The 27,839-nt window shown below is 34.1% G+C and overlaps 2 protein-coding genes and 1 pseudogene across 2 annotated transcripts; 1 reads left to right on the top strand and 2 right to left on the bottom strand.

Moving 5' to 3' along the window:
- The window catches only part of LOC107855059, a 40,582-nt pseudogene extending 26,810 nt beyond the window's left edge, over window positions 1-13,772 (bottom strand).
- A 4,138-nt stretch (window positions 13,773-17,910) lies between these two features.
- On the top strand, window positions 17,911-21,148 carry LOC107855058 (cilia- and flagella-associated protein 251-like). The gene is made up of 3 exons (XM_047411652.1): window positions 17,911-18,159; window positions 18,594-18,932; window positions 21,092-21,148. The coding sequence occupies exons 1-3, from the start codon at window positions 17,911-17,913 to the stop codon at window positions 21,146-21,148; spliced, it is 645 nt and encodes a 214-aa protein (XP_047267608.1).
- Window positions 21,149-23,854: 2,706 nt separating this feature from the next.
- Window positions 23,855-24,352, bottom strand: LOC124898036. Its single transcript, XM_047411651.1, has 2 exons — window positions 24,285-24,352; window positions 23,855-24,239 (listed from the first exon to the last, which is right to left on the bottom strand). Exons 1-2 carry the CDS (start codon window positions 24,350-24,352, stop codon window positions 23,855-23,857), a joined length of 453 nt encoding a protein of 150 aa, XP_047267607.1.
- Window positions 24,353-27,839: the final 3,487 nt, after the last annotated feature.

The raw sequence follows: 27,839 nt of genomic DNA, 5'->3' as shown, positions 1-27,839 counted from the left end.
CTGATTTTAGACATGGTGGCCCCAACGGCCAAGTGTTGTATATATCAGTTTGTGCGTGCATGTGTAATTATTTTCATTGATATATAATATCATGTTGTCAGAACTTTTGGTTGTCACAGTTACATGCATGGAAAGTACAAGGTTATGAATTGGTTCTCTCGGGCCTTTACGGCTACGAGTGCCTGTCCGCCCCAACAGGATTTGAGGTGTGACACACAGCATCAATGTTGTTGTTTATCCTTTTATTCATACCAGCTTCTGTATAAAACAGTGAAAATGTAAATAATGACAGTGCATTTATCACATATGAAATATGTATGTATATATAGATCCGGCAGAAGAAGTTTTCCTTGGTTAACAAGCTTTTCTTTAATTGCATTACTTGCTGAAATAACGAAAAGTGAAATATCAATAACATTAATCGTTTCAATACTTATCGTATCACATATATTGGATTCGTGCGTGCACAATCATTCATCGTCTGGTACATTATAGATGAGCCACTATTGTTGAATTGTTCAAAATTTTATATACTGATCTGTGACCAAACCTTTTTTTAATGGTTGACTTTTGATTTTTTTGGAGTCTTTATGACTTTGTCAAAATGTCATTTATGTTGGAGTAGCTTTTTCATATTTTTCTTTCTCCTTCTAGAATTGAACATACACTACACAAAATGCGTGGAATTTAAATTTAAGTCTTACATACATATATAGATGTAACTATGTAATTAAGTTTTACATAATTAAGCATTACATTTGCAATTAGATTATATTATAATTACATTAACTATGATAAAGAAATATTGTCATGAACTCATGATATATAATTATATGATTGTATAACGCCACCTAATTTGAAGCTTTCAGCTTATCAACAAGTCGAGAGTTGATCGAGAAGTTAACCAACTTATAGTGCTTATTACACGTCGCTCCATAGAGGAAAATCTATCGATATTCACCGGTGAGGGTCATTGTTTATAGATTATAGTTTTTTATGGCACTTTCAACCCATCAAAATATGTGATTCTTTATGGCGCTTTCAATCCAACTGAAATAGTCCTTTGTGGTGCTTCTAACCAATTGAAATAGTAACACAAATTCACATTACAATTTGACTTTCCAAACAACTGTTTGTCTAGAAAAAAAATAGATTGAAATAATTCAAAGTGTGTGAGCATATTTAATTTTTTTAAGATTTTATTTAGTGATACAATATTATATTACTAGATGATGAGAATGTTTTTGAAAAACATTGCTTTGGCCATGAAAATTCCTTAAAGACATAATAGCAATATTGATGGTTTGCACTTATTTTCTGAGTTATAAGATATGAGAAAATAGTATAAGTAGAAAATAATATTCTAATCAATATATAATAAGATAAAAAGATTTGATTCTTTCCACAATACATATATTATTCTGCCAAGTAGGCATTCATAATTGATCCATTCATCATAAAATCAATCAAAAATATGAGTACGTAAATATAATTGTAACAGTATTACTCAGCCATTTACGATAGGTTTAATAGGACAAATATTAGCGGTAACTGTTCATGATCCCCATATCATAGTAGTAATAGTCACTAAATTATGAGGGTTCGTACAATATTAAAAGTTGCAAGCTTATAAGCTTTAGGGTGTTGCTATTATAATTCCTGGACCGACATGAAAGAAAAAAATGAACAGTTTGGACCGTATCATTTGATTAGAAAAGAATTATTTCAAAATTAGTTATCCTGGAATCATTCGGGATTAGTTATCCCATCATGTATATGGAATAACTTATTCCATCACTATGATGCAAATGGTGAGATAAATAATTCTGATACTAACTAATACCTCTAATCAAACATGAGATAAAATAATCCTTCATTTTATCCTGAATTTACTTATCCCTTATAAGTCACACCAAACGACCTCTAATATTGTGGGAAGAAAAAACATTTTTCTCTTCAACCTAAAAAATGTTAACTCTTGACGTCTTCCCTATATTCCCTGTCTCATATAACTTATTCATATTATTGAAAATATTCATTTTAAATTGAGTTATTGAGATTCATTTCAAATTACTTCTCAATTTATAAAATTAAGTAAAACTAATTAATCTCTTCTTATTTTTTCCTTAAATTAATTCTTTTGAAAATATAAATATGGTAAAGTTTCTTCACTGTTAAATTAGTATTGATGAATACACAACTATAAAGTATATGAGTTAAGTGTACATGTTTCACACGTGTATATGACGATAATAATAAGTGCATATAAAAATAAATTACTATCATTTATATCGAACAATATACTTGATCCCCATTCAAAAGTTCCAATATTATGAATCGGATCCACCTAAAGCCATTTTAGGCTAATTTCTTGATAGAGAAAGCTTACCCTTTAAAAGATCTCTCATTTCTCCTTTTTCATACCACCCACATCAAGACAAGTAAAATCACATTTCATGTCATGCATCTTTTCATCCAACACTAATAATTGTAAATTGTGAAACAAATATATGACTAATTTTTTAAAAAAAATGTTAAAATATCAATTATGATACTTAAAACATAAATCGAGCGATGCAAATTATCCCTAGTCTCTATCTCTAAGAACCTGACGGAAGATCAAAAACGGTTATAAATTTGATTGACTAATTCATGAAATCTCTAATTTCCATTCTTTTTTATCTTCTAGTCAACTAATGACTTTGTTTAATACTTTTTGACACTATGATTTGTTTGTTATCATGACAAATCACAATTCTCCCTTTATTTTTCTCTCACTAGTATTTTATGTAAGTATGATTCCAACAAAAGATTATTAACTTGAATTATGCCTAAATAAGAAATAGAGCTAACATGAATAAGAAATAAAATTTAGAACAGAAAAAACATACCTTAAATTCACTCATAATCAGCACGAAGTGTCGTTCACAGGCTTCACATAAATCTTTCTTCATCCACATAAACATATTAAAAATCAATCAATAATGATTTATTTACAGAGGAAAATACAAATAATTTAAAAATATAAAAAAATCATCTTAAAAGTCAAAGGTTCTTTAATTTTTCCAAGCCTAATTTAAACCCAAAAAAAAAAAAAATTATTTCGAAGGTAAATTTATTTTTTTTAAAATAGAGGTAACAAAAAAACTCCAGAGAGAAAAACTCATATTTGCAAAAAAAAATCTGAAAAAGGTAAAATCGAATTTGGAGAAGTATATGTCAAGCCTATATATTTAATTAAAATAAAATGGGATTTTTTCCATATATTTTGACACTGTTAATTTCTTTCCATATATTTTAGGATTGATTTTTACACAATTTAAGATTCTTAATTTCTTTTCATATATTTATTATATTAGGATTCTTTCCAAATATTTTAGGATTTTTTAATTTAATAATATAATAATTGAAGGAAAAAAGTGAAAAGACAATTTTGTCTATTTCATAATGTTTTAATGAAGGAAAAAAAGTTCAAATCATTTTTCTAAGGATCTTCACACTTTTAATATATTACATAAATTAAAAAAAAGTTAGAGTAAATTAGTAAAAATACTCCTTTTATTTAAGATTTATAAAAGGACATGTAAAAAAAAAAATAAACAAATATTATAGGAACGGAATTTTCATGGTCACATCGTGTGGCTAATAGTCCCATACCTGGTCTTTGGTTTATGCATGTAGATGGCTAATATTTGCGGATTAATCCTTGTTTGAGAGTTCATATGCATTGGGTAGCGTTGCCCCAGTGGCCATAAATTTTTGGACTTGCACTCTTAACACTATTCACTAGGTTCTTTGTTTGATGCTTTTCATGAATATAATGATGCCACACGGGGAAACATAGTTTGGGTTTGCTAGTAAGTGGAGTAAGTCATATTACTTGTAGCATTGTTATGTTATCATAAAAAAGGGGGAAAATGAGGGGGAAATATAAAATATGTAGTTTTGATGATTGACAGGTGAATCAGGTTCTTGAGATGCTCACATCATGTGAACTAGGTTTGTGATTCACTTTTATATTGTAGTTACAGTTAAATGAGGGGGAAATATAAAATATGTAGTTTTGATGATTGACAGGTGAATCAGGTTCTTGAGATGCTCACATCATGTGAACTAGGTTCATGATTCACTTTTATATTGTAGTTACAGTTAAAGATCAGGTAATTGTCAAATAAGAAACGCACAATACTACATAAAAAGGTCGTCGATGGTGGATGTAGATAAAGGAAAAGCAATCAAAGAAAACCTTTAAGTAGGATGCAATAATAAAGAAATTTAATTTCTTTAAGTTGAGTCCTACAAGGAAAGTCTAAGGAAAAATTGGCAAAACCATATTTTGACAAAACTATTTGTCATATACCCACTTATTTTCTTTTTGATTTAGGTTTTAGGGTTAGGTTTAAAAAAGTGGGGAAAAGTTGTAAAAGTGAGGCCCACACGTGGGCCAACGGACCATTTCATCATTTTTACAATTTTACAACTTTAATATAATATACCTAACACCCTCCACTTATTCCAATAAAAAAAAAATCTATTTCTCTCTTCTTCAATTCTCTCCGACTCTTGTTATTCCCAACAAGCTTCTCCCAAAACGCCATTTTCTCCTCTCCTTCTTCTTTAACTGCTAAGGGCTCATCATTGCTTTATAAGTTTAGTTAAAATCAAGTTTTGATTATTTTTAGATCCATTTAAAAGAGTTTCACTGCTAATTGATTCGTAGTGATGTAGGAATTTATTTTTTTCAAATTTGGTTGATTAAGTAGTTAAAATATGAGAATTTTCTAGGTAATTAGTTTGATTCCGAAGCAGTGGTTGATGTTTTATTCGACAGCGTTGACAGAGTTTTTCGTTGATCACGGTGTTGAATTTTAAAATTTTTGTTAAGAAATTTTGGTTTAGTTCTGATTTTTTTAGCAATCAAGTGTTGAATGGTGGGATAATTGTTATTTTAAGAGTTATTCTGGTAATTTGACTCAAACAGTGACCTGTTTCTACCCGTAGACCTGTGGTCTATGAAATAAGAATGTCCTAGACTGAAATCAATTTTTAGACATATAAAATTCTTTTAAAATATGATTGCTGAAATAGTGAAAACTGAAAGATTAATAACTAATTAGTTTGATTTGTAGCACTAGTTTGATTTTTAGCAATAGTTGAGTTTTGATACTGCATGTTGGATTTTGGTTTAGTTATGGTATTTTTATGTAGTGAACTGTTTAATGGTGGAGTACTTCTTAGTTCTTTTGGGGGTTTTCATTTGAGCATTGAGTTATTTATGTTGGTAGACTTGTGGTCTATGAATTAAAAATGGCAGATTTGTTCTGTAGGTGTAGATTCTGTTGAAAATGGCTAAAAAAAGACCCATTGCTAAACACAAAGCTAGTACCGCATCTGATTCTGCTGGTAGCAATAGAAAAAAGAAAAGTTGGGGCAATTGAAAATGTCTCAAAAAGTAAGAAAATTAAAGAGGCAGTGTCCGAATCAGATTCAGAGTTAAATAAGATAAGCGAATATGTCGATTCTAGTGAAAAGGTAAGAAAATTAAAGAGGCAGTGTCCGAATCAGATTCATAGTTAAAGGAGATAAGCAAATACGTCAATTCTAGTGAAGATGTTGTCAAGCGTAGTGCTAGTGGTGACAGTGACAGTGAAGAGAACGAGGGAAGTGGAAAAACAGTGCTGATGGGGATAATGGTCCCTTGTTTGTGCCATCTTGTTCAAGGTTTATTTTCTTGGAGTGGTATGAACTTCAAATGATAATGGACGAGGTTGGATCTTTTCCGGCAAAGATATCAGTCAGATCAAGAATGGCATCTTATTAAGAATTTAAACAAGTTCTAGTCGACCAAGAGTTGAAGAAAAGATTCAAGCGGTCCTATTTTGGACACCTGAGAAACCTGCCGGAACATCTCAAATTCAATGGGCAGTTGGTCCATTATTTGTTGTTGCGACGCATCAAGAATGATAAGATGCGTCATGAGATGTGGTTCTGCGTCAACAACAAGCCTGCTTGTTTTAGCTTGAAAGAGTTTTGTTTGATCATTGGGCTAAACTGCTCATCATACCCCAGTGAATCAAAAATGAAGAAGGTGTTAGCCAAGAGGGAGCATTTTTGCTTGTAGACACGTAATTTTGTCCCTCCCAAGAGTGTCTTTTTTACCCATTTATCCTCACTTTACCATAGACCTTCACCCATGTGATAATTTACACACAATAACAAATTCAACAAACTCTTTACAACTTGGGACACCTCACCCTAACAAAAATAACAACCACTACCCTACCCCCAAACCCTTACCCCTAGCCTACCCACGTGGTCCCCACCGACTCACAAACTTATATTTTCTTTCATTTATCCCATAACAACATAGAATAAAAGGAGAGGAATCCATCCTCACCCTTCTAGAAGGACCCAACTGGAATTCTCATAGCAATATATATACACACAATTATCTCCATCAATAGAGAACCTCCATTTTTTATTTTTTTCCATTTCACTATCAACAACATGCACACGGTGACGCCATACACACATAGAAGCTGATATACTCACACCCACTGATAATACTCAGATTCACAATTCTATAGATATAAACATAATTCTATGCACAGAATGCACTCACACCTCACAAACGCAAAACACACACACATATTCACGATACTCACTTATGCACACACTGAACAACTAGTAGAGGAAACAAGGGAAAAAGAGAAGAATTGAGAGTAAAAGAAGAGAAAGCAGAGATTGAGTGAGGGAGAGAAACAGTGAACAGAGGCCCTTTCCGGTGACCCGAGCTCGCCGGAGCTCCGACAATTTGAAAAATAAAAACCCGTCCACTCCGACCAAACCCATTAGGAAACGTCAAAACTAGCCGGCCAAACTACCATCAAACTCATTCTCTCCGTCACCTCTCTATTGACGACCAAAATCCATCAAAACCCATTCCTGCCAACAAAAACCATTACGGCTCAATACTCAAAAGGCGATGAAAATAGCTAAGGTCCATTTTAGGTTTCTTTGTTAAGCTAATTCGAGGTTCCGAGTTAGTCTAACTTGGTTTTTAGATTAGTTCAATTGCATTTGGAAGTCGGTGAGCATTTTGTCCGAGGTGTTGGTTGCGGTTCCATTCTTCAATATCATTTGAAATAAAATCCAGGTCTATTCTTTATCTCATTCTCAATTAATCTTCATTATTTGATACTTTTTGTGGTAAATTCATGATGTATGAACGTTGTTTCATGTGATTTGGTTATGTTTGAATTGTGGATGGTGCTTGATATTGATTGTTTGAATTGAATAATTGAATGATTTAAAATGAATTAGGACTAAGTGGGACGGGAATTGAAAATTGATAAAGGTGTATGTTGATAATTTTGATTCATAATACAAGTAGTTTTTAATTGGTTGTTTGCAATTAATTTGAACCCGATAGTATCATGTTTAGGTCGATAATTGATAGGCAAATGTACGTTGGGTAGGCGAAGTTTAGGACTCGTGGTTTTGTTGAATGTTTGAAATTTTGTTGAATGGTTGGGTTTTCTCGCACTAAAAAATGTATTCATTTAGCCGGGGAATGCCCCAAAGCCATTTGTATTTATTCACCAGGGAATGCCCCGAAGTATCTTGTACCCGAAGGACGTTTGTGATGAAGGTCCGAGGTGTTGGGTAGAGCATAGTCTAGGATTAGTTTAGAATAGGATTTACATTTTTGTTTTTTTCTATTTTGGGATTGTATAATTCAGACTAGACATTATTTTGGTTTTGAATTTTGTTTGATTTATTTATTTGCTTGGTTTGTGTGTTTTGTTTGGTTTATGTATTCTATAGTGTCATGCTAGTTGATATACTCTACGGAGCGACCGTGGTCAAACCACAGGATCGAGGGGTGCCTAAAACCTTCCTTTCGATAAATAGAATTCCTTAGCCGGAATCTCTGTTCTCAAATTAGTTTTAAAGAGTCAAAAAAATTATTTTGAAAAAGGATTTTCAAAGGTGACTTGGCACACCCGATTTATGTCAAGTGGTGACTCTGAATTTAAACGTAACAATCCTTTTCGAAACAAATTTCATCTTTTATCGCTTAATAATTTAAACCCTTTTGAAACTTAAAATTGAATCTTTGGTTAAAAAGGGGTGTGATAGCTCTGGCGACTCTGCTGGCGAGCTTATTTTTTAGTTGTATTGGCTTAGTTTGACATTATGGTGTATAGACGTTGTTTGTGTTATCGTTTGTATTTTTTATCATTGGTGATTGCCCTCGTGCTACGTGTTTATAGTTTTTCTTTTATGTGTTACCGCTTTATAGCTGTCATAATTTGCATACCCCGAGTCAATTTCTTCTGCAATAAGTCCGTAGTACACGTGTGTACATGACCTCTAGTTGAGTCGCCCTTATTTTAAGAGGGGGAGCCATTGGGTGTATGGAGTAGATGGAAAGCTTTCGCAGCCACTATCGACCATATTCTCCCCCGAACAGCCTTGTTAGTGAACCCCAGCATATGTCAGTTTTTAGGTCATGCTTATCTGCATCATATTGAGACCTAGCGGGACTCACTTGGTCCTTTGTAGGAGACTCACCCCTGAACCATCCTTGCATGCTAATTTTTGAATCTTTGAGGATAACAGGGTCATTTGACGAACTGATTTGGGAGAAGCATGTGCTAGAATTTAAAGAAAGTGTGGAGGCAAGAAAAAGTTCGAAAAAAAAAAAGAGTTTCATAGTCTTTAGAGTTTTTATGACTTTTGTTTCTCACAACTCAAAAATTTAAAAAGATTTTTTTACCTTTTGCAGTCATTTGTCAAAACAAAAATATCAAAAAGATTTTTCTTTTGTTCTCTTTATCAAGCATTCATAATTCAAAATTTTAAAACAGATTTTTTTCAATAGGATCTTTTTATAAAAGAAAAAAATGCATAAAAAAATGGCAGAAGTTTTGTACATTTCATATAACGAAAATATCAAAAAGATTTTTCTTTCATAGTGGTTGGTGTCATTTTTATGTGACGTGTCAAATTGAAAACTCAAAAAAGATTTTATTGACGTTCATCGTCTGTCTTTGGTCATGTCTCTCAAGTTAGGTTTTAGTTTGTTATTTAATCCTCAAATGTCCAATTTGGACGAACTACACACGCCTGATTCTCCTCTTTCGGGAGTGAGATACGTAGGCATCCCTTCTAGGATTCGGTGATCTTATTTAAAAAGTCCAAAAAGATTTTTTATTTTTTCACTCTTCATTTAGAGTAGATGTCATAGACATATTCAAAAGAAAACTACAAAAAGATTTTTCTTTAGTAGTTTCAAGTTTCATTTTCGTATGAAATTCAAAATAGAAAACCCAAAAAGATTTTTCTTTGGTAATCATAGGTTTCATTTTATATAGGAATAAGTTGAAAAATTCAAAAATATTTTCATTAAATCTTTTGACAATTTGTTATTTTCTTTTCTACTCAGAGTTTCAAAAAAAAGAAAAAGAAAAAAAAAGAAAAAAAAAGAGTTTGATCGGCCATGTTGTGCCAAAACTTCATTTACTACGCACACCTGATTCTCCTCTCTCGGGAATGAGATACATAGGCGCCTTTCTTGGGTTCGGTGATCTTTACAAAACAAAATGAGGAAAAAGATTTTGAAGAAATGTTGAACTCTAACACATTTATTATCTCTTGTTCAGTTAGTTTAAGATGGTTTATTTGTGATATTTTGGATGGTCCTCCACAACATACCAATTTCAAAGAAGGGTTAATTATGTCCTGCAAGGATATAGAGAGTGACATCATGAACCAAACAAAGAGTCAGGAAAATGAGAATTTAAAGCAAAAGATTGTGAGATTAAAGTAACAAATGATGGAAATGTATCGAGCTTGGGTCAGTAGGCTGCCTCCTCCTCCATTCCCCACCATTGATCCCACAAATACCTTGAGTTTTCCATCACAATTATAAAATCATTTTTCTACTGTTGTTGATGCACCACAATATGCCTCAAAATTCACTCCAAGCCAAAAGCATCCCAACGCTTCCATCACTCATTCTCTAGCTCTTCAGCGTATCTACCATATTTATAGCACCATATACCGTTTGTGCTTTTGTTGCTCAACCTTCTACTGAGGACTCCACTTTGGATATCAACCCAACGATTGTGCTTTCCTCGTCTGCTAAAGAGCATGAGAAAATGGTTAGGAAAATAAAGAGAGCAAAAAAGGTTATAAAAAATTCTTTGAGACTTGCGAATTATGAAGATGTTTCATATAAAGACTGGGGCATATCTTCAAGTGTTAATCTCCCTCCTAACTTTGAGGTATCATAATTTAAGGAACATGATGGGTACGAGGATTTTTTAAAATACTTGGGATGATATTGTCATCAGTTGAGGGGGACTGAAAGGAAGAAAAAGGAAAACATACCTATTGTCGTTCCAGGGGCAAAGCAGAGCTCGAGAGGTCCAACTCAGCAATATTGTCAGTCTCAATCTCGAGCTTACACGTCAAATCCACATGCTCACCTGCAATAAGGTTTCTCTTTGGAAAATCTAAGATATTTCATTCCAGTTCCTCCGTATCCTTGAAATAATGCACAATGGTATACTCATCTGCCTTCTTATCCATAATGGCATGCACCTGTCCCTCAACATCGTCCTCAACCCCCATAATTTACCAAGGAACCTCTAAATCCAAGTTTTATCCGAGGCCAGAGTTTGCAATGAGGAGGATGGCAAAGGATAATTTCATGCCAATTGGGGAGTCCTATACCAGTTTATTCCAGACATTGAGACAATGGGGCATGATTACTCTTATCCCTGGGTATACTCCCAATCTACATTCAAAAAATTTTGATCCTAATGTAATGATGTGCTTATCATTCTAATATGCAAGGTCACAGTACTGAAGATTGTTGTATTTTAAAAAGAGAAATAAAGAAGATGATTCAAGAAAAATTAATTATGGTGCAAAACATTGGCACGTTAATCGTCCCACAGAGTTCTTCACCAGCACGTGATACTGCAAAATATGTGGGAAGCAATGAGTTTAGCATGGAGATCCAAAACTTATTTGTTGAAGGGAATATGTCTTACAGTGGTGGAAGATCTAGTCATGCTGATATGCAAACCAGTGGCTAAGATGTCAGGCTGAGCAATTGAGAAGTCACCCCTCTCCTTACTAGGAAGGGGTCTGGTAGTTTTTTTTTTGGTTATTCAAATTATTTCAGGGTTGTAGTTCGAGATCTATCTTGTTTTGTCCCTTTTTCGTTTATGTCCAAACCCTTCTATCTTTCATTTCAACTAAATGGGGTGTCCCTTTTCCTTTTGTGTTTTAAATATGTGTTGTTTGTTTGTTTTCTTTAAATAGTACATTTTATGTTATCTCTAGTCATATGACATGCTGGTGGAATTTTCAGCTAGATCTTAAAATCCAGTTTAAGCATGAACTTTGAATCAGAGGGCTAAAGTTAGAAAAAAACATCTGAAAAAATAGGTAAAGTGCGGAGACATTGGGTGACCAAGTCGTAGCCTTCTTTGAAAATTAAGACAATTATTTTTTAGAATCACAAAAATAACTTGGCCAATAATTGAAATACATATCTCAATTAGGTCAAATAGTGGATGCGTGATCATATATCAAAAGGAACAAAAAGAAAATCAACTCCACAAAATCATGAGTCATTCAATGCTCAGTTAAAGTTAGTGCTTTTAAAGTGTCACAAATGATCTTCATCTTTCACTTCATATTGCATGATGTGTACTTGCATTTTGAAGGATTGATATGACAAAGGCATTTCATTTTGCTAGCCTAATATTGTGTCATCCTTTGTTTACCCTATTTGAGCCTTAGCTTTATTTTCTTTCATACCCCTCTTTTGGAATCAAGATAAGAGTCAACAAAGTTCAAAACAAAACTGTTAAGCAAAAGAATAGAGTCAGAAAAAATATGTCAAAAAGAAAGAAAAAAAAGAGTGTCAAGAAAAATAGATGCAGAAAAGGTCCCAAAGAGAAAAAGAGTCAATAAAAAAAGAGAAAAAAAAAAAAAGAAATCAGAGTTAAGAAGAAGAACGAGTTGTCGGAACTACATGTGACCTAATTCTCCTCTCTCGAGGGTAAGACACGTAGGCTGCCCTACTCGAGGCTCGGTCCAACCAAATATATAATTTAGAATTGCCAGTCAAAAAAATTAGGGCATGAGTTAATCCTCATTGTTTGAGTCAATTTCAAAAGTTGTAAGTTTTACCCCACTTCAAGTGTCGTTTGAGTCTCATGCCATCCTTCCTTCTAACCTTATCCAAAGGTCAAGTTACAACCAAAGAAAGAACTTCAGATCAATCTTTGAGAATAATAAGGCTAAGCATGCAAAGTGTATGATGATTTATTTTGGGAACTACTGGTCTTCCTCAGGATAGAGAATTAGGAGAGAAATTAAAATGAGAGAGTCTTATTCATGAAAATTCTCATGGGCACCGTAAGACGATGGTAAGTCGAGAGAAACCAAAATGAGAGAGTCTTATTGGTGAAAACCCTCACGGGCATCATAAGGCTATGGTAAGTTGAGTGAAATAAAAATGAGTCTTATTGGTGAAAACCCTCACAGGCACCGTAAGATGATTCTGAGTTGAGAGAAATTAAAATAAGAGTCTCATTGGTGAAAACCCTCACGAACACCATAGGACAATGATGAGCTGAGAGAAAGAAAATGAGAGAGAATTGTTGGGAAAAAACCCTTCTAGGCATCACTAACCGAATGAGGTTTGTAAGTGCAATTGACCTATGAAAGCAACTTAATTTTAAGGTCATTAACTCAACAACGATTGGTAGAAAGTTTGGATGGAAAGATCAGGCAGCTCAATCCAAAATGCATGGCATAATCATTAGAGTTGACTGTCACTTTCAGATAAATTTTGTTTTATCTTTTTCAACGGGGACATCCACTGTCTTTTCTTTCTTCTCTATAGTTTTATTTTTATTTTCTTGAGTCAGTTATCCAAATAAAAAATTGTTTTCATTTTTCTCATGTCTTTGAGTCAAGTTTATATCAAAACAAGTGAGAAAAGATTTCAAAACTGGCTACCAACTTCTTCAATTGCACAAAGCAAGACAAAAGGCCAGGACATAAAAGAGACATGATTGTGAGCCAAAATAAGGCATGCAGAAAGTTTTGTCAACAGACAAGTCTGGGAACTCATGAAAATACCAAGGTTTAAAGGGTTCATCTGAGGAGCACCGCAAAGCAGATATATTGTGTTTGTATCAGAGTCACTCTTAATAATCTGAGTTTGCGTCAATGATGCAAAAAGCCAATGGCATATGCTAATGGTTGAAAGCAAGGTTAAATATGACGGGGGCAAGAGCGATTATCACAAAAGCTAAAGCCATAAACCATCCACCATGTTTTAAAACTCACAAGTTTTCTTTGATGAAACGGAAAACATGTTACCTTCAAATCAAGGACTTCAGAGCATAAATATCAAGGGCTGCAACGCCTCATTTCTACAAATACAGGAAGCAATTTTTTTACACAGGTTTGAGAATCAAATCATGGTAAAAGTTTATCATTCTATATCTCTCAGAGAAACATTTCCTTATTCAAGTATTTCAATTTTCAATTTCTAGGTGATATACTTCTCATTCCCCTAGACTCTTATAAGATGTACCTTCTAGTTGAGTCATTTCCCTTTACTCCTAGAAGACGTACCTTTTGATTGAGTCATCCCCATAAACTTTTAGAAGATTTACCTTTTGATCGAGTCATTCCCCTTGACTCCTAGAAGACGTACCTTCCAATCGAGCCATTCCCCTTGACTCTTAGAAGATGTACCTTTCGATCGAGTCATTCCCCTTTGACTCTTAGAAGATGTACCTTTTGGTCAAGTTATTACCCTATACTCATAGAAGACTTACCTTCCGATCGATCCATTCCCCTTGACTCCTAGAAGATGTACCTTCCGATCGAGTCATTCCCCTTGACTCTTAGAATATGTACCTTCCGGTCGAGTTATTCCCCTTTGACTCTTAGAAAATGTACCTTCTGATCGAGTCATTCCCCATTGACTTCTAGAAGATGTACCTTCCGGCCAAGTCAGTCCCTTGATTCCTAGAAGATGAACTTCCTAGTTGAGTCAGTCCCTTTGATTCCTAGAAGATGTATTTCTTGGTCGAGTCATTCTCCTTGATTCCTAGAAAATGTACTTCCTGGTCAAGTTAGTCCACTTGATTCCTAGAAGATGTACTTCCTAGTCGAGTCAGTCCCCTTGATTCCTAAAAGATGTACTTCCTGGTCGAGTCAGTTTCCTTCATTCTTAGAAGATGTACTTCCTAGTCGAGTCATTTCCCTTGATTCCTAGAAGATGTACTTCCTAGTCGAGTTAGTCCCCCTGATTCGTTGAAGATGTACTTCCTAGTCGATTTATTCCCCTTGATTCCTAGAAAATGTACTTTCTAGTCAAGTCATTCCCTTTGACTCCAAGAAAATTCACTTTCTAGTTAAATCATTCCAATTAACCCATAGAAAATGCATTTCTTTGTTCGGGTTTTTCAAGTAGTTATGATGTAACTTTCACAAAAGTCCTCTGATGATAAACTGGGGCAAAAAATTTAATTCTTGTTGTTTGGAACTTTACTTTTCTGAAAAATGGAATCTCTCTTTATAATAATCTTTGTTTGGAATAATTTTCCTTCTAGTTTTGATGTGATTTCAGGAGCCCGCCTGAAGAACAGGGCGAAGAAATGAAAAGTCAATCAACAAAGTGAAAATATTAAAATTCAAGCAACAAGGTGAAGAAATTGAAAGTCAACAGATTGATGAAATAGCAAGTCAGGAACCTGCCTGGAGAACAGCGCAAAGAAATTAAAAGTCAAGCAACAAGGTGATGAAATTGCAAGTCGGGAGCTCGCCGGAGAATAGAGTAAGGAAATTGCAAGTCAGGAGCCCGCCTAGAGAATAGGGTGGTGAAACAGCAAGCAAGAGCCAAGGGAAGCTAAATAGATAGGACTTTTGTAATTTCCTTTATCTTATTAACTTGTAATTTTCATTTTTGATGTAATGAAAGAGCCGCGAACCGAAACCTCGACGGAACATCACTCGACTTTCCAACTTGGTTGTCCTTCTTCCTTCTATTTTTTTCCTTTAAATAGTAGTCGGGTCAAAATTGTGTCTCATTGTCTACTTTTTTGCATGAAAACACTTTGTGTTTACATCCAAAGAGGGGAATGATGTAGACACGTAATTTTGTCCCTCTTGATAGTGTGTTTATTACCCATTTATCCTCACTTTACCGTAGACCTTCACCCATATGATAATTTACACACAACAAAAAAACCAACGAACACTTAATAACTTGGGACACCTCACCCTAACAAAAATAACAACCACTACCCTGCCCCCATACCCTCATACCCCCTACCCTACCCACGTGGTCCCCACCCACCCACAAACTCACATTTTCTCCCATTTATCCCATAACATAATAGAATAAAAAGGAGAGTAATCCATCCTCACCCTTCTAGAAAGACCCCACTAGGAATTCTCATAGCAATATACATACACATAATTATCTCCTTCAATAGATAACCTTTATTTTTTATTTTTTTTTCATTTCTCCTTCAACAACATGCACATAGTGATGCCATACACACATAGAAGCTGATATACTCAAACCCACTAATAATACTCAGATTCACAATTCTATAGATATAGACATAATTCCATACACAGAATTCACTCACACCTCACAAACGCAAAACACACACACTCACACATGATACTCACGAATGCACACAATGAACAACCAGTAGAGGAAAAAGGGGAAAAGAGAAGAATTGAGAGTTAAAAAAAGAGAAAACAGAGATTGAGTGAGGGAGAGAAACAATGAACAGAGGCCCTTTTCGGTGACCCGAGTTCATCGGAGCTCCAGCAATTCAAAAATGAAAACCTCATACACTTCGACCAAACCCATTGGGAAATATTGAAACCAGCCGGCCAAACCACCATCAAAACCCATTCTCTCCATCACCTCTCTATTAATGACCAAAATCTATCAAAACCCATTCCTGCCGACAAAAACCATTACAGATTAATACTCAAAAGGCGATGAAAATAGCTAAGGTTCATTTTGAATTTCTTTTTTGAGATAATTGGAGGTTCTGGGTTAGTCTACCTTGGTTTTTGGATTGGTTCAATTGCATTTGGAAGTCAGTGAGTATTTTGTCCGAGGTGTTGGTTGCGGTTCCATTCTCGTATATCATTTGAAATAAAATTGAGGTTCATTCTTTATCTCATTCTTAATTAATCTTCATTATTTGATACTTTGTTTGGTAAATTCATGACGTGTGAACGTTGTTTCATGTGATTTGGTTACGTTTGGATTATGGATGGTGGTTGATATTGATTGTTTGAATTAAACTCAATTGTGAATAAGTGGGACGGGAATTGAAAATTGATAAAGGTGTATGTTGATAATTTTAAATAATAATGCAAGTAGTTTGATTAATTGGTTGTTTGCTATTAATTTGCACCCGATAGTACCATGTTTAGGCCAACAATTGATAGGCAAATATAGGTTGGGTAGGCAAAGTTTAGGACTCGTGGTTTTGTTGAATGTTTGAAATTTTGTTGAATGGGTTGGTTTTCTCACACTAAAAAATGTATTCATTTAGCTGAAAAATGCCCCAAAGTATCTTGTACCTGGAGGACGTTCGTGATAAAGGCTCGAGGCGTAGGGTAGAGCATAGTCTAGGATTAGTTTAGAATAGGATTTATATTTTTGCATTTTTCTATTTTGGGATTGTATAATTCGGACTGTACATCATTTTGGTTTTGAATTTTGTTTGATTTGTTTATTTGCTTGGTTTGTGTGTTTTGTTTGGTTTATGTATTCTATAGTGTCATGCTAACTGATATACTCTATGGAGCGATAGTGGTCGAACCACGAGATCGAGGGGTTCCTAACAACTTCCTCTCGATCAACAGAATTTCTTAATCAGAATCTCTATTCGCAAACCAGTTTTAAAGAGTCAAAAAAATTCTATTGAAAAAGGATTTTCAAAGGTGACTTGGCACACCCGATTTATGTCAAGTGGCGACTCTGAATTTAAACGTAACAATCCTTTTTGAAATAAATTTTAGTTTTTGTCTCTTAATAATTTAAACCATTTTGAAGCTTAAAATCGAATCTTTTGGTTAAAAGGGGGGTGTGACATTGCTTTAAGGTGACAAAAATAAAAAAAATTATGGCGGCCAACTTGTTACACTTGATCTGAGGGAATAAGCTGAATGAGGAGATGAAGTTTAAGTGTTGTTTATTGTGGTTCCTGCACAGCATGTTGCTTGAAAAAGATTCAATGAAGGTTGTTGACACAAAACTGATTCAAATGGTTGATTTTTTGAGTTTCATTAACAGTTATCCATGGGGGAAAGAGACATTTCAACTGACTATGGACTATCTGAAGAAGAAGCATGACCTGAAGAAGAAGAAGAAGAAGAAGAAGAGGGAAGTATTTGATGAGAAGCAGTAGGCATCCTATGCTTTATTCAGATTTTTCTGGGTATTCATGGTATCTACCATCAACCCTTTAGTGGTATTATCATAGATTTGTGTTTTATTTATACTCTGTCATAGACTTTGAGTTATTTTTTCACTACTGTATTGCTTACAGATTTAGATCTATGAGGCCTTTCCTCATCTTAAAAAAATTACTGGAAAATCAATGGATGAGCCCTTTTCTGTTCCCCACATCCTCAGATGGCACACTACACAAAGTGATAAGATAATCGACGGCGAACCATTCAAGTATAAAGAAAAAGTTACCGAGGTATGAACTTATTTTTTAAGTTGCAATAATACTACTGTTGTATCGAATGTTATGTAATTGTTAAATGATTATTTGTAGAACGTGCACCCCGTACATCATCTCTACTATTCGTGAGATGAAAATGGATTACATGGTTATGTTTAAGTCATATACGGATGAGGTGAAAAATAACGTCCTCGATGGCTTGAATAAAGATTTACAAGGGGTGAATATCCTTACTTCAAATGAGGACAGTGATGATGATGGGGATTTGGATAGTAATTCTATTGGAGTACGCGTTAGTGATGATGTTTCTCCAAGCACCTCCAAAGATGTAGAAGGCACCTCTGTCGATGGGGATCTTCATAAGTGTGTTGCTATGCTCAAGGAAGTAGTGTTGGATATTGCTGCCTATATCAAAGAGAAAAGACTGAAGAAAAAGGAAAAGAATGAGCGACAACATGAGCGAGGTAACTTCATTTAACAATTGATGTAGTTAATGAATTTTTAGCTTTAAATATTAGTAATACTTTATAATATGATGACACAGTGCATGTGGACCTCCAAAAATCAGAAAGAAATGAAGAAGGATAAAAAAAATCAAAATGGATGAGTTGGACACTGTTGTGGAAGAAGAGGAAAAAGAAAGATGAACAAGAAGAAGAAGAAGGAATTGAAGAAGATAAGAGCCCAGAAGAAACTAGAAAAGAAGCAGCTGTAGAAGAAAAAGAAAAATCTAAAAAAGTAGCAGCAGTAGGTGAAGAAGAAGGGAAGGAAAAAAAAGAAGTTGATGAAGAAGAAGAAGAAGAAGAAGAAACTGACAAGGAAAAAGCTAATAAAGAAGCAACAGGTGAAGAAAAAGAAGAAACTGAGGAAGAAAAGGAAGCTGAGGAAGAAGCAGTTGTTGCAGGTGAAGATAAAAAAGAAGTTGAGGAAGAAAAGAAAGCTGAGGAAGAAGCAACTGTTGTAGGTGAACGAAAAGAAGAAGCTAAGGAAAAAAAAGAACAAGGTGAGAAAGAAGAAGCAGCTACAGATGTTGAAAAAAAAGAGATGAAGCTGAAGATGGAAAGGAAGAAGCAGCAGACAAAGAAGAAGGAGAATAGAAAGATGAAAAAGAAGCAGACCAAAAAGATGTGGTCATGGATATCGTTGATGAAATCAACAGTAACATTTGTGTTGATGAGGAAAATGGGGAAAAAGACATTTGAATGCTAATATTGTTAATGTGTTGAGTGATCAGTTGTTAGGATATGACAAATATTTTTTTTATTTGACAAATATGAAAGTTAAGGATCTGTTGGTAGGACATGACAAACATTCTTTTATTTTGTGAAATTTGTTATGATTCTACACTTAATCTGCTTTTATCAAACTGTATTGTTGCATGGAATTTGAATATACATTGTGTTGTCATAATTGGCAATGTGTATAGTTGACATCATAGAATGCATATTTAATCTATCGTATACTGTTTTTATAGTCTATCATTACCATGCTACTCGATTTTAAGTTGATGTGTTGTTTGATCAACTATGATTCTATGAAATACAGTATTAACATTATAGAAAAATAGAAGTATTTTTATTTATTCAATATCACTACATCCATGTTTCACTTTTTCAAAAAACGAATACTAGCATTATAGCACATAACATCATTTTTAGGTCATCTCCCTTTCTTAGATCAAAACCAATTTTTATTTTAATTGATCCCTCGCTATTTGGGTGTCATTTAACAATACTTTCAAGTGATCCCTCTACTCTTCTGCTTCTTTGAACAAAGTCATGAGAAAATTTCTATTTTCTTCATATTCTCAGAGCCTTTGTAGTAGATTAAATTTTTCCAAGCCATAAAAATTTAATGTCTCGAGTCCCGATCTCAATGTTGATGGACTGCTTGGAGGTGATACCTCATCAATCCATTTAAAAAATGAGCATGCACCATTATCCTGGAAAAAAATAATAATTACATAACGATTTACTTAACTTTATAAAAAAGACATACACGACCCACCTTCGCAATTGCACAATTATAAAATTTACAACCTGTATTTGAGTCCACGCATGACGTCCTCAAGACAGCCGCATTTCCACAATGAAAAATTAGAGTCTTTTTAGAATTGGATGTTTGGGATGCTTGAGACATTGTAGAATTTTAAAATAAAAATAAAGTGGGTGAAATAAAATAATGAGGGATGGAAGACATTATATATGAAGTAAAAAAAGTGTTAACACTGAAGGAGTACAAAACTAGCCGTTTGTTACCGTTGGAACAGTAATTGTATTTTTTAAATTGTTGGTGACACTTAATAGACTGTCGTAGATCATGACCTATGTCAGTCATCAACGAGATACTAAAGTCTACTGTAGACACTCATAATCGATGGATCCTCAATAACATGTTTAAAAAAATACAGTAAAAAATATACTTGTGCTTTGAGAGTCCATCGATTCGCTTGGTCGACCGTAGACTTACACCGTTAGGAGTGCATCGATTGATCTCCTAAGTATTTGTAGACCATGGAGATCTATGTACACTGCTATAGACAATCACTTGGATGTTGTTTAAAAATGAATAAATAAACGAAGAATACATATACAGGCCCCTGAACTTTTTAACTTTTTTCGTATTGACATCTCAATTAGGTCATGTACCTATTGAACCCTTTTATCATTCACAAAACGTATCAATTAAGCACAATCTATCGATGTGACAAAAAATGTAGAATGTGTGTAATACATACGCTAATGATGTGGCAAACTAAATAACAAGACGTGACATTTTAACTTAAAATAATCATAAAATAATTTTTTAATATAATTAAATCTAAATTTAAAAAAACCATTAATACACCCACCCTCACTGTAGCAATCTCCCCCCCACCCCCACCCCACCCCGCTTCTTCCCTTCTAAATACCTCTTTTTCCATCTTTGAGCATAGAAAAGTAAAAAAAATAAAAATAAAGTATCTTCTTCTTCACTTATCTCTAAAAAAAATTTCTTTTTTTCTACCATTGAAGCACTTCTTTCAACCTTCTCCTTCATTTCTTCTCCAAAACAATAATACCTAACAGCAATTTCAAATGAAAAAATAATGAATTTTGAAGTATTAGTAAAATTGTAGCAGTAAAAGCTAGAAACATTTTGTTATTCCATTTCCCCACTTCAATTCCGTCGATTTTCCATTTCCATTTCCTCACTATATATACATATACACAAAAAAAATCTCCTAAATCGATTTTATTACTCTGAAATTCAGAGAGCAAGTGTTAGAATTGAATAGAATTAGTGTATTTTGGGTATTTGAATTTGGGTAATTGAAGATGGATTGTTCGCAATCGGAAGAAGAAAAGGCGTGGGAGGAAAAAATCATTGATTGAATTTTATTATATACAAAATATATCATTAATTTCAGATTTAATTTGAAGAAATAAAATGCTATGTTTAAGATTTATGGAAGAGGAAGATGACGGAAGCTTGGCAAGGATACAATGGAGAAGAAGATGATAGCTTTTTTTTAATTCCTTTTATGTGTTTTTTTTAATTCCTTTTATGTGTCTTTTTTTGATTGGTTGTGTTTTTTTATGGTTAATTTTTTTGATTAATTATGACTTCTCACTCTCCATTAGGAGAGTGTATTACACATGTCACTCCATGTAAGCAATTGTGCTTAATTGACACGATTTATGAATAATAAAAGGGTTTAATAGGTACATGACCTAATTGAGGTGTTAATACGGAAAAAGTCAAAAAATTCAGGACCTGTATATGTATTTAACCATAAATAAATTAAAAATAAATATAGTGTGGGTTTTTACACATATGAATGAGTGTAAACAAGTCACATAATCATATTAGAGCTTATACAAATTAGGGGTGGTGAATTAAGGAGTGTGTGGATGGATAGTGGTTAAACAAACAATATGCTAAGAGTAATGTTTGTCAAAGCACAAGTATGTATTGAGGATGATGATTGTTCAACCACTATCCATTCCACATACTCTTTTGAGTTTGGGGTGGTGATTGAAGGAGTATGTGAAATGTCCAGTCATCAAATACAATCATCATCCTCAAAAAATACTTGTGCTTTGACAAACATTATTCTTAGGACATTGTTTGTTCAACTATTACCCATCCACACACTCCTTAATTCACCACCCCTAATTTGTATAAGCTTTAATATGATTATGTGACTTGTTTACACTCCTTCATATATGTAGAAAACCACTACATTTATTTTTAATTTATTTATTTATTTTTTAACAACATCCAAGTGATGGTCTATAGCAGTGTACATAGATCACCGTGGTCTACGCATAATCAGGAGATCAATCGATGCACTCCTAACGGTGTAAGTCTATGGTAGACCAAATGAATCGATGGACCCTCAAAGCACAAGTATACTTTTTACATGAATTTGACATGGGTCAACATCGACGGCAGTCTATTAAGTATCACCAACAGTTCAAGATTATCTATTTAAATTATTTTTAATTTAATTATTTTCTTCCATCAGTCCCAAAACATGTTATTATGTGTTTAAATCATTTTAAATTTAATTATTTTCTTTCACCAGCCCCAAAACATGTGATTATCTATTTAAATCTTTTTTAATTTAATTATTTTCTTCCACCAGCCCCAAAACATGTTATTATCTGTTTAAATTATTTTTAATTTAATTATTTTCTTCCACTAGCCCTAAAACATGTTATTCTCTGTTTAAATTATTTTTAATTTAATTATTTTGTTCCACCAGCCCCAAAATATGTTATTATCTGTTTAAATCATTTTTAATTTAACTATTTTTCTTTCAACCTACAAGCTACTGATGACCCATTGATTCACATAGTCTACGATCGACTACTATGTTCAGTCGAGGACTGACGGAGTATAAGATCAATGATAGACTATATATAATTTATTTACTCTTCCTGAATTTAATCGTCAATCTATAGTATTGTTCATTGAACAAGGAATAAATATTTGAAAAGTTGCCTGTACAGAAGAATAACCAACACAAAAAAAAACAATCACAAAAAAAGAGAAAACATAGTTTTGAAACTGAAATACTTATATTCAACTTGTTTGTTGCATTACATTCATTTTCAGTAAAAAAGGCAAGATAGAAGAAGTTTCTTCTAACAAAATCCTACTAAGAAAGCTTCTTCAGCAACGAAAATGCAAAAAGACTTAAAAACATAATCATTCATAAAAAATCTAAACTAAATTAGAGGGATAGTGGGAAGATGATGTAGTCGTTGCCGTCCATTCCAAGCTGTTCCAAAATTTCCCAAAGAAAACGAGCAATAAGTTGGAGCTCATGCTCCAAGTACACTCGATCTTCGCCCAGGCTGTGGAAAAGCTTGTCAAAATCATTTCGTAATAGCAGCAGATCATAGTGACGAGGGGGAACTCATCTGATTGGGTGTAGGGTAATTCAACGACCAGGCATGATTTCAATTTTGCTGAAGAAGATAAGGGTTTCTGATGTTTTGGGTTTAGGAAGACCTGAATGCTTACATAGAAATAAGCACTGTACTTATAGACCTATAGAAGGAGTCCTTTCATATTCCCAACCAATGGCTAGTTGACTCGTGGGAATAGAAAACGTTTGGCTTGCATATACCAGCGGTTTTTTTAGAATAGTCGTGTTTGAAACTTTTAATTAATTAGGAACATGAAACAATGATTCAATGCATCGATTAAATAGATATGGTGGTAAAAAGACCCACATAGCATGTTTGATGAGTAATCATATAATCAATACATAATATTTAATAGACCGTGTAAAAGATATATCATAGAATTATGTTGTCTACCGTAGAAAAAGCTTTAAGTTGATTACAATTGAATGTTAAATTCTACAGAAATGCATATTTATCCCCCAAAACAGTAGCTTTACAACTGAAGAAAAAAAATTATCTAAGATTTGTTGGTCATGCTACATGTGGTTCTTTTGTGCCCGAATTTCTTGCATATTGAACACATATTCCTCCTTTTGAACTTGAATGTCTCACTGACGCCCTTAATGCGTTTGAATTTCTTTCTTCTGAGTTTAGGATCGTAGGGGGATGTTCTTGCAATTCCTATGGCACAGTCCATTCGACCTTTGAAAGGACAACATTAATAGCTTCCGAGTATGCGATGGGGTAATTTTCAACTTTATAAATTAGTGAAGCGTACTCGTAGATGAAGTTACCATAACCTTTACCATCGCTATATTTTGCTCGCAAAGCAGCCATCGCATGTTCACACAGTATTTTTACCAAGTTAAATTCCCGACAAGTACAACTCCTCTCTAAGAGATTGACCTTGGCAGTAACACCATCACTGAACACCGTGAATTGATCAAGACCCCTATTTGCATTAGTCACATACAAGGAATCGCTTGCACTCTTATTATCCCTTAGGATCTTTTCCACATAAGGGACAAATTTGTTGTTTGTACCGTTGACAAAGGCATGTCGCTCCCTAAACTTTTCACCAAATTTTCTAGAAATTGAATTGAATATGTACGATACGGGGTACTCCTGTTCATCCTTCAACACCAACTTGAGCAACTCGGCGATGTTTGTGATCATCATATCGTACCTATTGCCCAGGAAGTGTGCTCTACTCTATTTCTCAAAACCAAGCACATTTTCAAGGACATATGCTGGCTTGGGGAAATTATTCTTCAATTTCACAAAATGCTCGCTAAACTCATCAACAGAATAAGCCTTTTCCGTGGAGTAGAATAAATAAAGATTTTCTCCACAGTGTTGATTTACACGAAGATTTTTAGCGAGGTGCCTCATGCAAAGTCCATGATGTGCACAACTGTAAACACGGGAGAAGACATTGGTAATTCTAATGTGCCTATCGGAGATGACACATAGATCGGGTTCATCTTCTACTATAGACTTCAACTTCTCAAAGAAAAAGGTCCAAGAAGCATCATTCTCTTTATCCACAACATAAAAGGCAATTTGTAAATTATTATTTTCAGTGTCCTATGCAATGGCACTCAACAACACACTCCCGTACTTGCCATACAAATGTGTGCCAGCGACGGTAATTACCTTTCTCATATCGGCATATCCCCGTATGTAAGCTCCGAATGCTAAAAAGTAGTAAACAAATGATCCATCCATCCGGTTTACCATGATAGAGTAAGAAGACTCGGGATTCAATAACTCCACCGTGTGGGAAAAAGCCATCAAGCAAGCATATCCATGCTCCGGTGTCCCGCGAATGATGTTCTTCACAATTACACTTCTTTTCCAACACATCTAATAGCTTGTGTTGTAATGCATCTCCTTAAACACAATCCTTTGAATTTCTCTTATGCTTGAACCCTTACCATCTCGAAAATGATTTGGGCATAGTGAAGCAATCAATTCAGATGAGATTTTCTTATGCCTGAGGGTGGAGTGTTCAACACCGCACTTGTGCAACCAAACATACTTGTATATGTAAAATCTGTTCGAGGTTTCATACTTTCTTGCCCGCAACAACCAGCCACAACCATAAGATATGCATTTCGCCTTCAAGAATTTGGTCCAGCTCTTCTCCATACAATAATTAAAAGATTTCCTCACCGTTGCTCCGTCTAGTAGCATTTTGAGCTTTTTTTTGTCAGCGAATATTTAATCACAATAGAAATTGATTCCGTCAGCGAAGGAATGTTCTGATTGTGATCCCATTTTACAGTCTTCTTTTGCATCTTATGAGTCCGATGAAACATATTCCATATGCATAGAATTACTTCCATATTAATTGGATGATCGCTATCGTTCTCGTAATCATTCAAATCATCATCGATTGTCGAGCGCCGAGCTGGGGGTGGTGATGAATTCAGCGGTCCTTTAAAGGAACTCTTAACTACATTTATTCTTAAAATAGGCCTAAAGCCATCTGCATCAACATCCATCATGTACATTAACACGCGTACATCATTATTTATGATTGTAGGATTTACCTTTTCCCTTGAATGCATTAAATAACTAATCACCACGTCGCTCGGCGTCGGCTCTGCATTACGCTTGCAACCAATTCGTCGTATGAACCATTGCGGCGAACAACAATGGGTAGTGTCACCTTGGTAAAAGATCTCCATTTGCAACATTTGGGAGTCTCCACCCATTCTCCCATGAAATTACCAGAAACCAGAATAAATTCTGCAATAGACATCCTAGAATTATGCTTTGGTCAACGGTCGATTATGTTTATGGTCTATGTCGGGATATATGCACGGTCGATGACTAACGATGAGTGGTCGATGACTGGGCAGATATCCGTACAAAAGCCTTGAAATTATAAATATTGCTTCTAATCAACGATCGTTGAGTTTATGGAATAGAGAAATAAACTTGGAGTCGCTTAAGCTACTGTAATGTACTTTCTAAAGTGGTTTTGAGTTAATGAAGAGTGATTTAAAGTATTTTAATAATGGTGAAAAGTGTGTTTGAGAAGATAACAAATAAATGGGGTAACAATAGATGCAATGGACAAGCTTATGGTGTTTGTGGACTGATTTAAAGCTGATCTTCAAAAAATAACGCTGGAAAAGTGGCTTGAATCGGAGTTTTTTTGAGGGAAAGAACCTTCTATTTTAAGATTTTGAAATTTTTTTAATTATTTTTGGAAACCTAGATATTTTTGTATTATATAATGGTGGATGATGGAGTGGGTTGAAGTGTACTATTAGAAACTTGTGGGTGAATTTGTTAAGTTGGAAATATTGTGTTAAAGTGTATTATTACAGAACTTGTGAGTGAATTTGTTGAGTTGGAAAAGTTATTGATGATGTGGATTAAAGTGGGTATATGACAAATTTCTGAAAACTTGTATCTAAATGGTAAAATAGTTTTGAAAAGTGCCTTTTTGGCTTGAAAGCATGAAAGTCTATGCCCAACTCTAGTTTGCAAGGATGAAGCATATAAAAGGAAGAGAGGCAATAATCTCATGGTGTTGAATTGTTTAGGTTGTTGAAATTGAGGCTGTAATAGGAGTTTATTGAGTTGATGTAATAATCTCATGTGTGTTCGCAGTTGTGAATATGTGTGAGATGTCTCAAAGTCGAGAGTTTATCGTTTTTGAAAGTAGTATACAGTTGGAATAAACAATAGGAGCTGAGGCCACTAGAGTTAGTTCCTTAAATTTAAAAAAAAAATTGCAATTTGAGACCATTCTACACGTCACCGATCGTATTTTTTACTCCCTTGAGTAAGGAAATTTACTTAAGAAATCTGGTTCGATCGTAATTGGTGCTAGTTTATTTTCATCAACCAAGCACATACTTTGCAGCAAATTATGAAATAAAGGAATCTTCAACAGTAAATATTGTTATATTATACTATCTTTAAGAATGTTCTATTTTGTTATGTTCGTAATGTAAGCTTATCATGTATATTTGTATTATAGGTGTATTGGGGATTGTATTTTTTTTTTCCTCCTTCCGAAGAGCTCCTATCCCTTTCACTCCTAGCAATGAGGCGAAATAGGAAACAGTTGCCTTCACCATGGCGGAAGTTGTCTGGCTCAAGAATCTATTATTTGAACTTGGTGTCACTTGCAACAAGCCATCTGTGGTCGTCAGTGATAATCTAAGTGCACTTTACATGTGTACTGATCCAATTTTTCACAATCGGTCAAAACATATAGAGATTGATTATCATTTTATTCGTGAGAAGATTAGCGAGGCTTATTATCCGTTCGTTATGTTCCGAATCAAGATCAATATGTGGATATCTTCACAAAGGCACTTGGCTCGTCTCGTTTTGTTCATTTCCTAGACAAGCTCAATATTCTTACACTACCGTTGTGCTTGATGGGGGATATTAAGGATAAATAGTTGTAGCATTATCACTATATCTTTTGTTTATATTTGAATATTAGTTAGCTAGTATTTAGGATTTTAATCTCATGTAAACTCTATCTCATGTATTTCAAACTTGCCTATCTCATATATTTCAAACTTCATGTAAATAATACTATATATATATATATATGAATGACAAATACTCTCTAATTAATGAAAGTCATTATCTAAGTCGTCTTCTTTAACTTATATCAATTCAAACAAGAAAT

Source organism: Capsicum annuum, chromosome 4 (assembly GCF_002878395.1).
Source record: "Capsicum annuum cultivar UCD-10X-F1 chromosome 4, UCD10Xv1.1, whole genome shotgun sequence".
NCBI lineage: Eukaryota > Viridiplantae > Streptophyta > Magnoliopsida > Solanales > Solanaceae > Capsicum > Capsicum annuum.
This window is presented reverse-complemented; position numbering and strand designations above follow the sequence as displayed.

What these genes read in the sequence shown, in the direction of transcription:
- LOC107855058 (XM_047411652.1), top strand. Translation starts at nt 17,911, where the DNA reads ATGGATTACATGGTTATGTTTAAGTCATATACGGATGAGGTGAAAAAT. An exon ending in GTGTTGCTATGCTCAAGGAA is followed by an intron (nt 18,160 to 18,593) that starts GTAGTGTTGGAT and finishes GAAACTGACAAG; the next exon opens with GAAAAAGCTAATAAAGAAGC. An exon ending in TATCGTTGATGAAATCAACA is followed by an intron (nt 18,933 to 21,091) that starts GTAACATTTGTG and finishes GGGTAATTGAAG; the next exon opens with ATGGATTGTTCGCAATCGGA.
- LOC124898036 (XM_047411651.1), bottom strand. Translation starts at nt 24,352, where the DNA reads ATGATGATCACAAACATCGCCGAGTTGCTCAAGTTGGTGTTGAAGGAT. An exon ending in GAACAGGAGTACCCCGTATC is followed by an intron (nt 24,240 to 24,284) that starts GTACATATTCAA and finishes TGAAAAGTTTAG; the next exon opens with GGAGCGACATGCCTTTGTCA.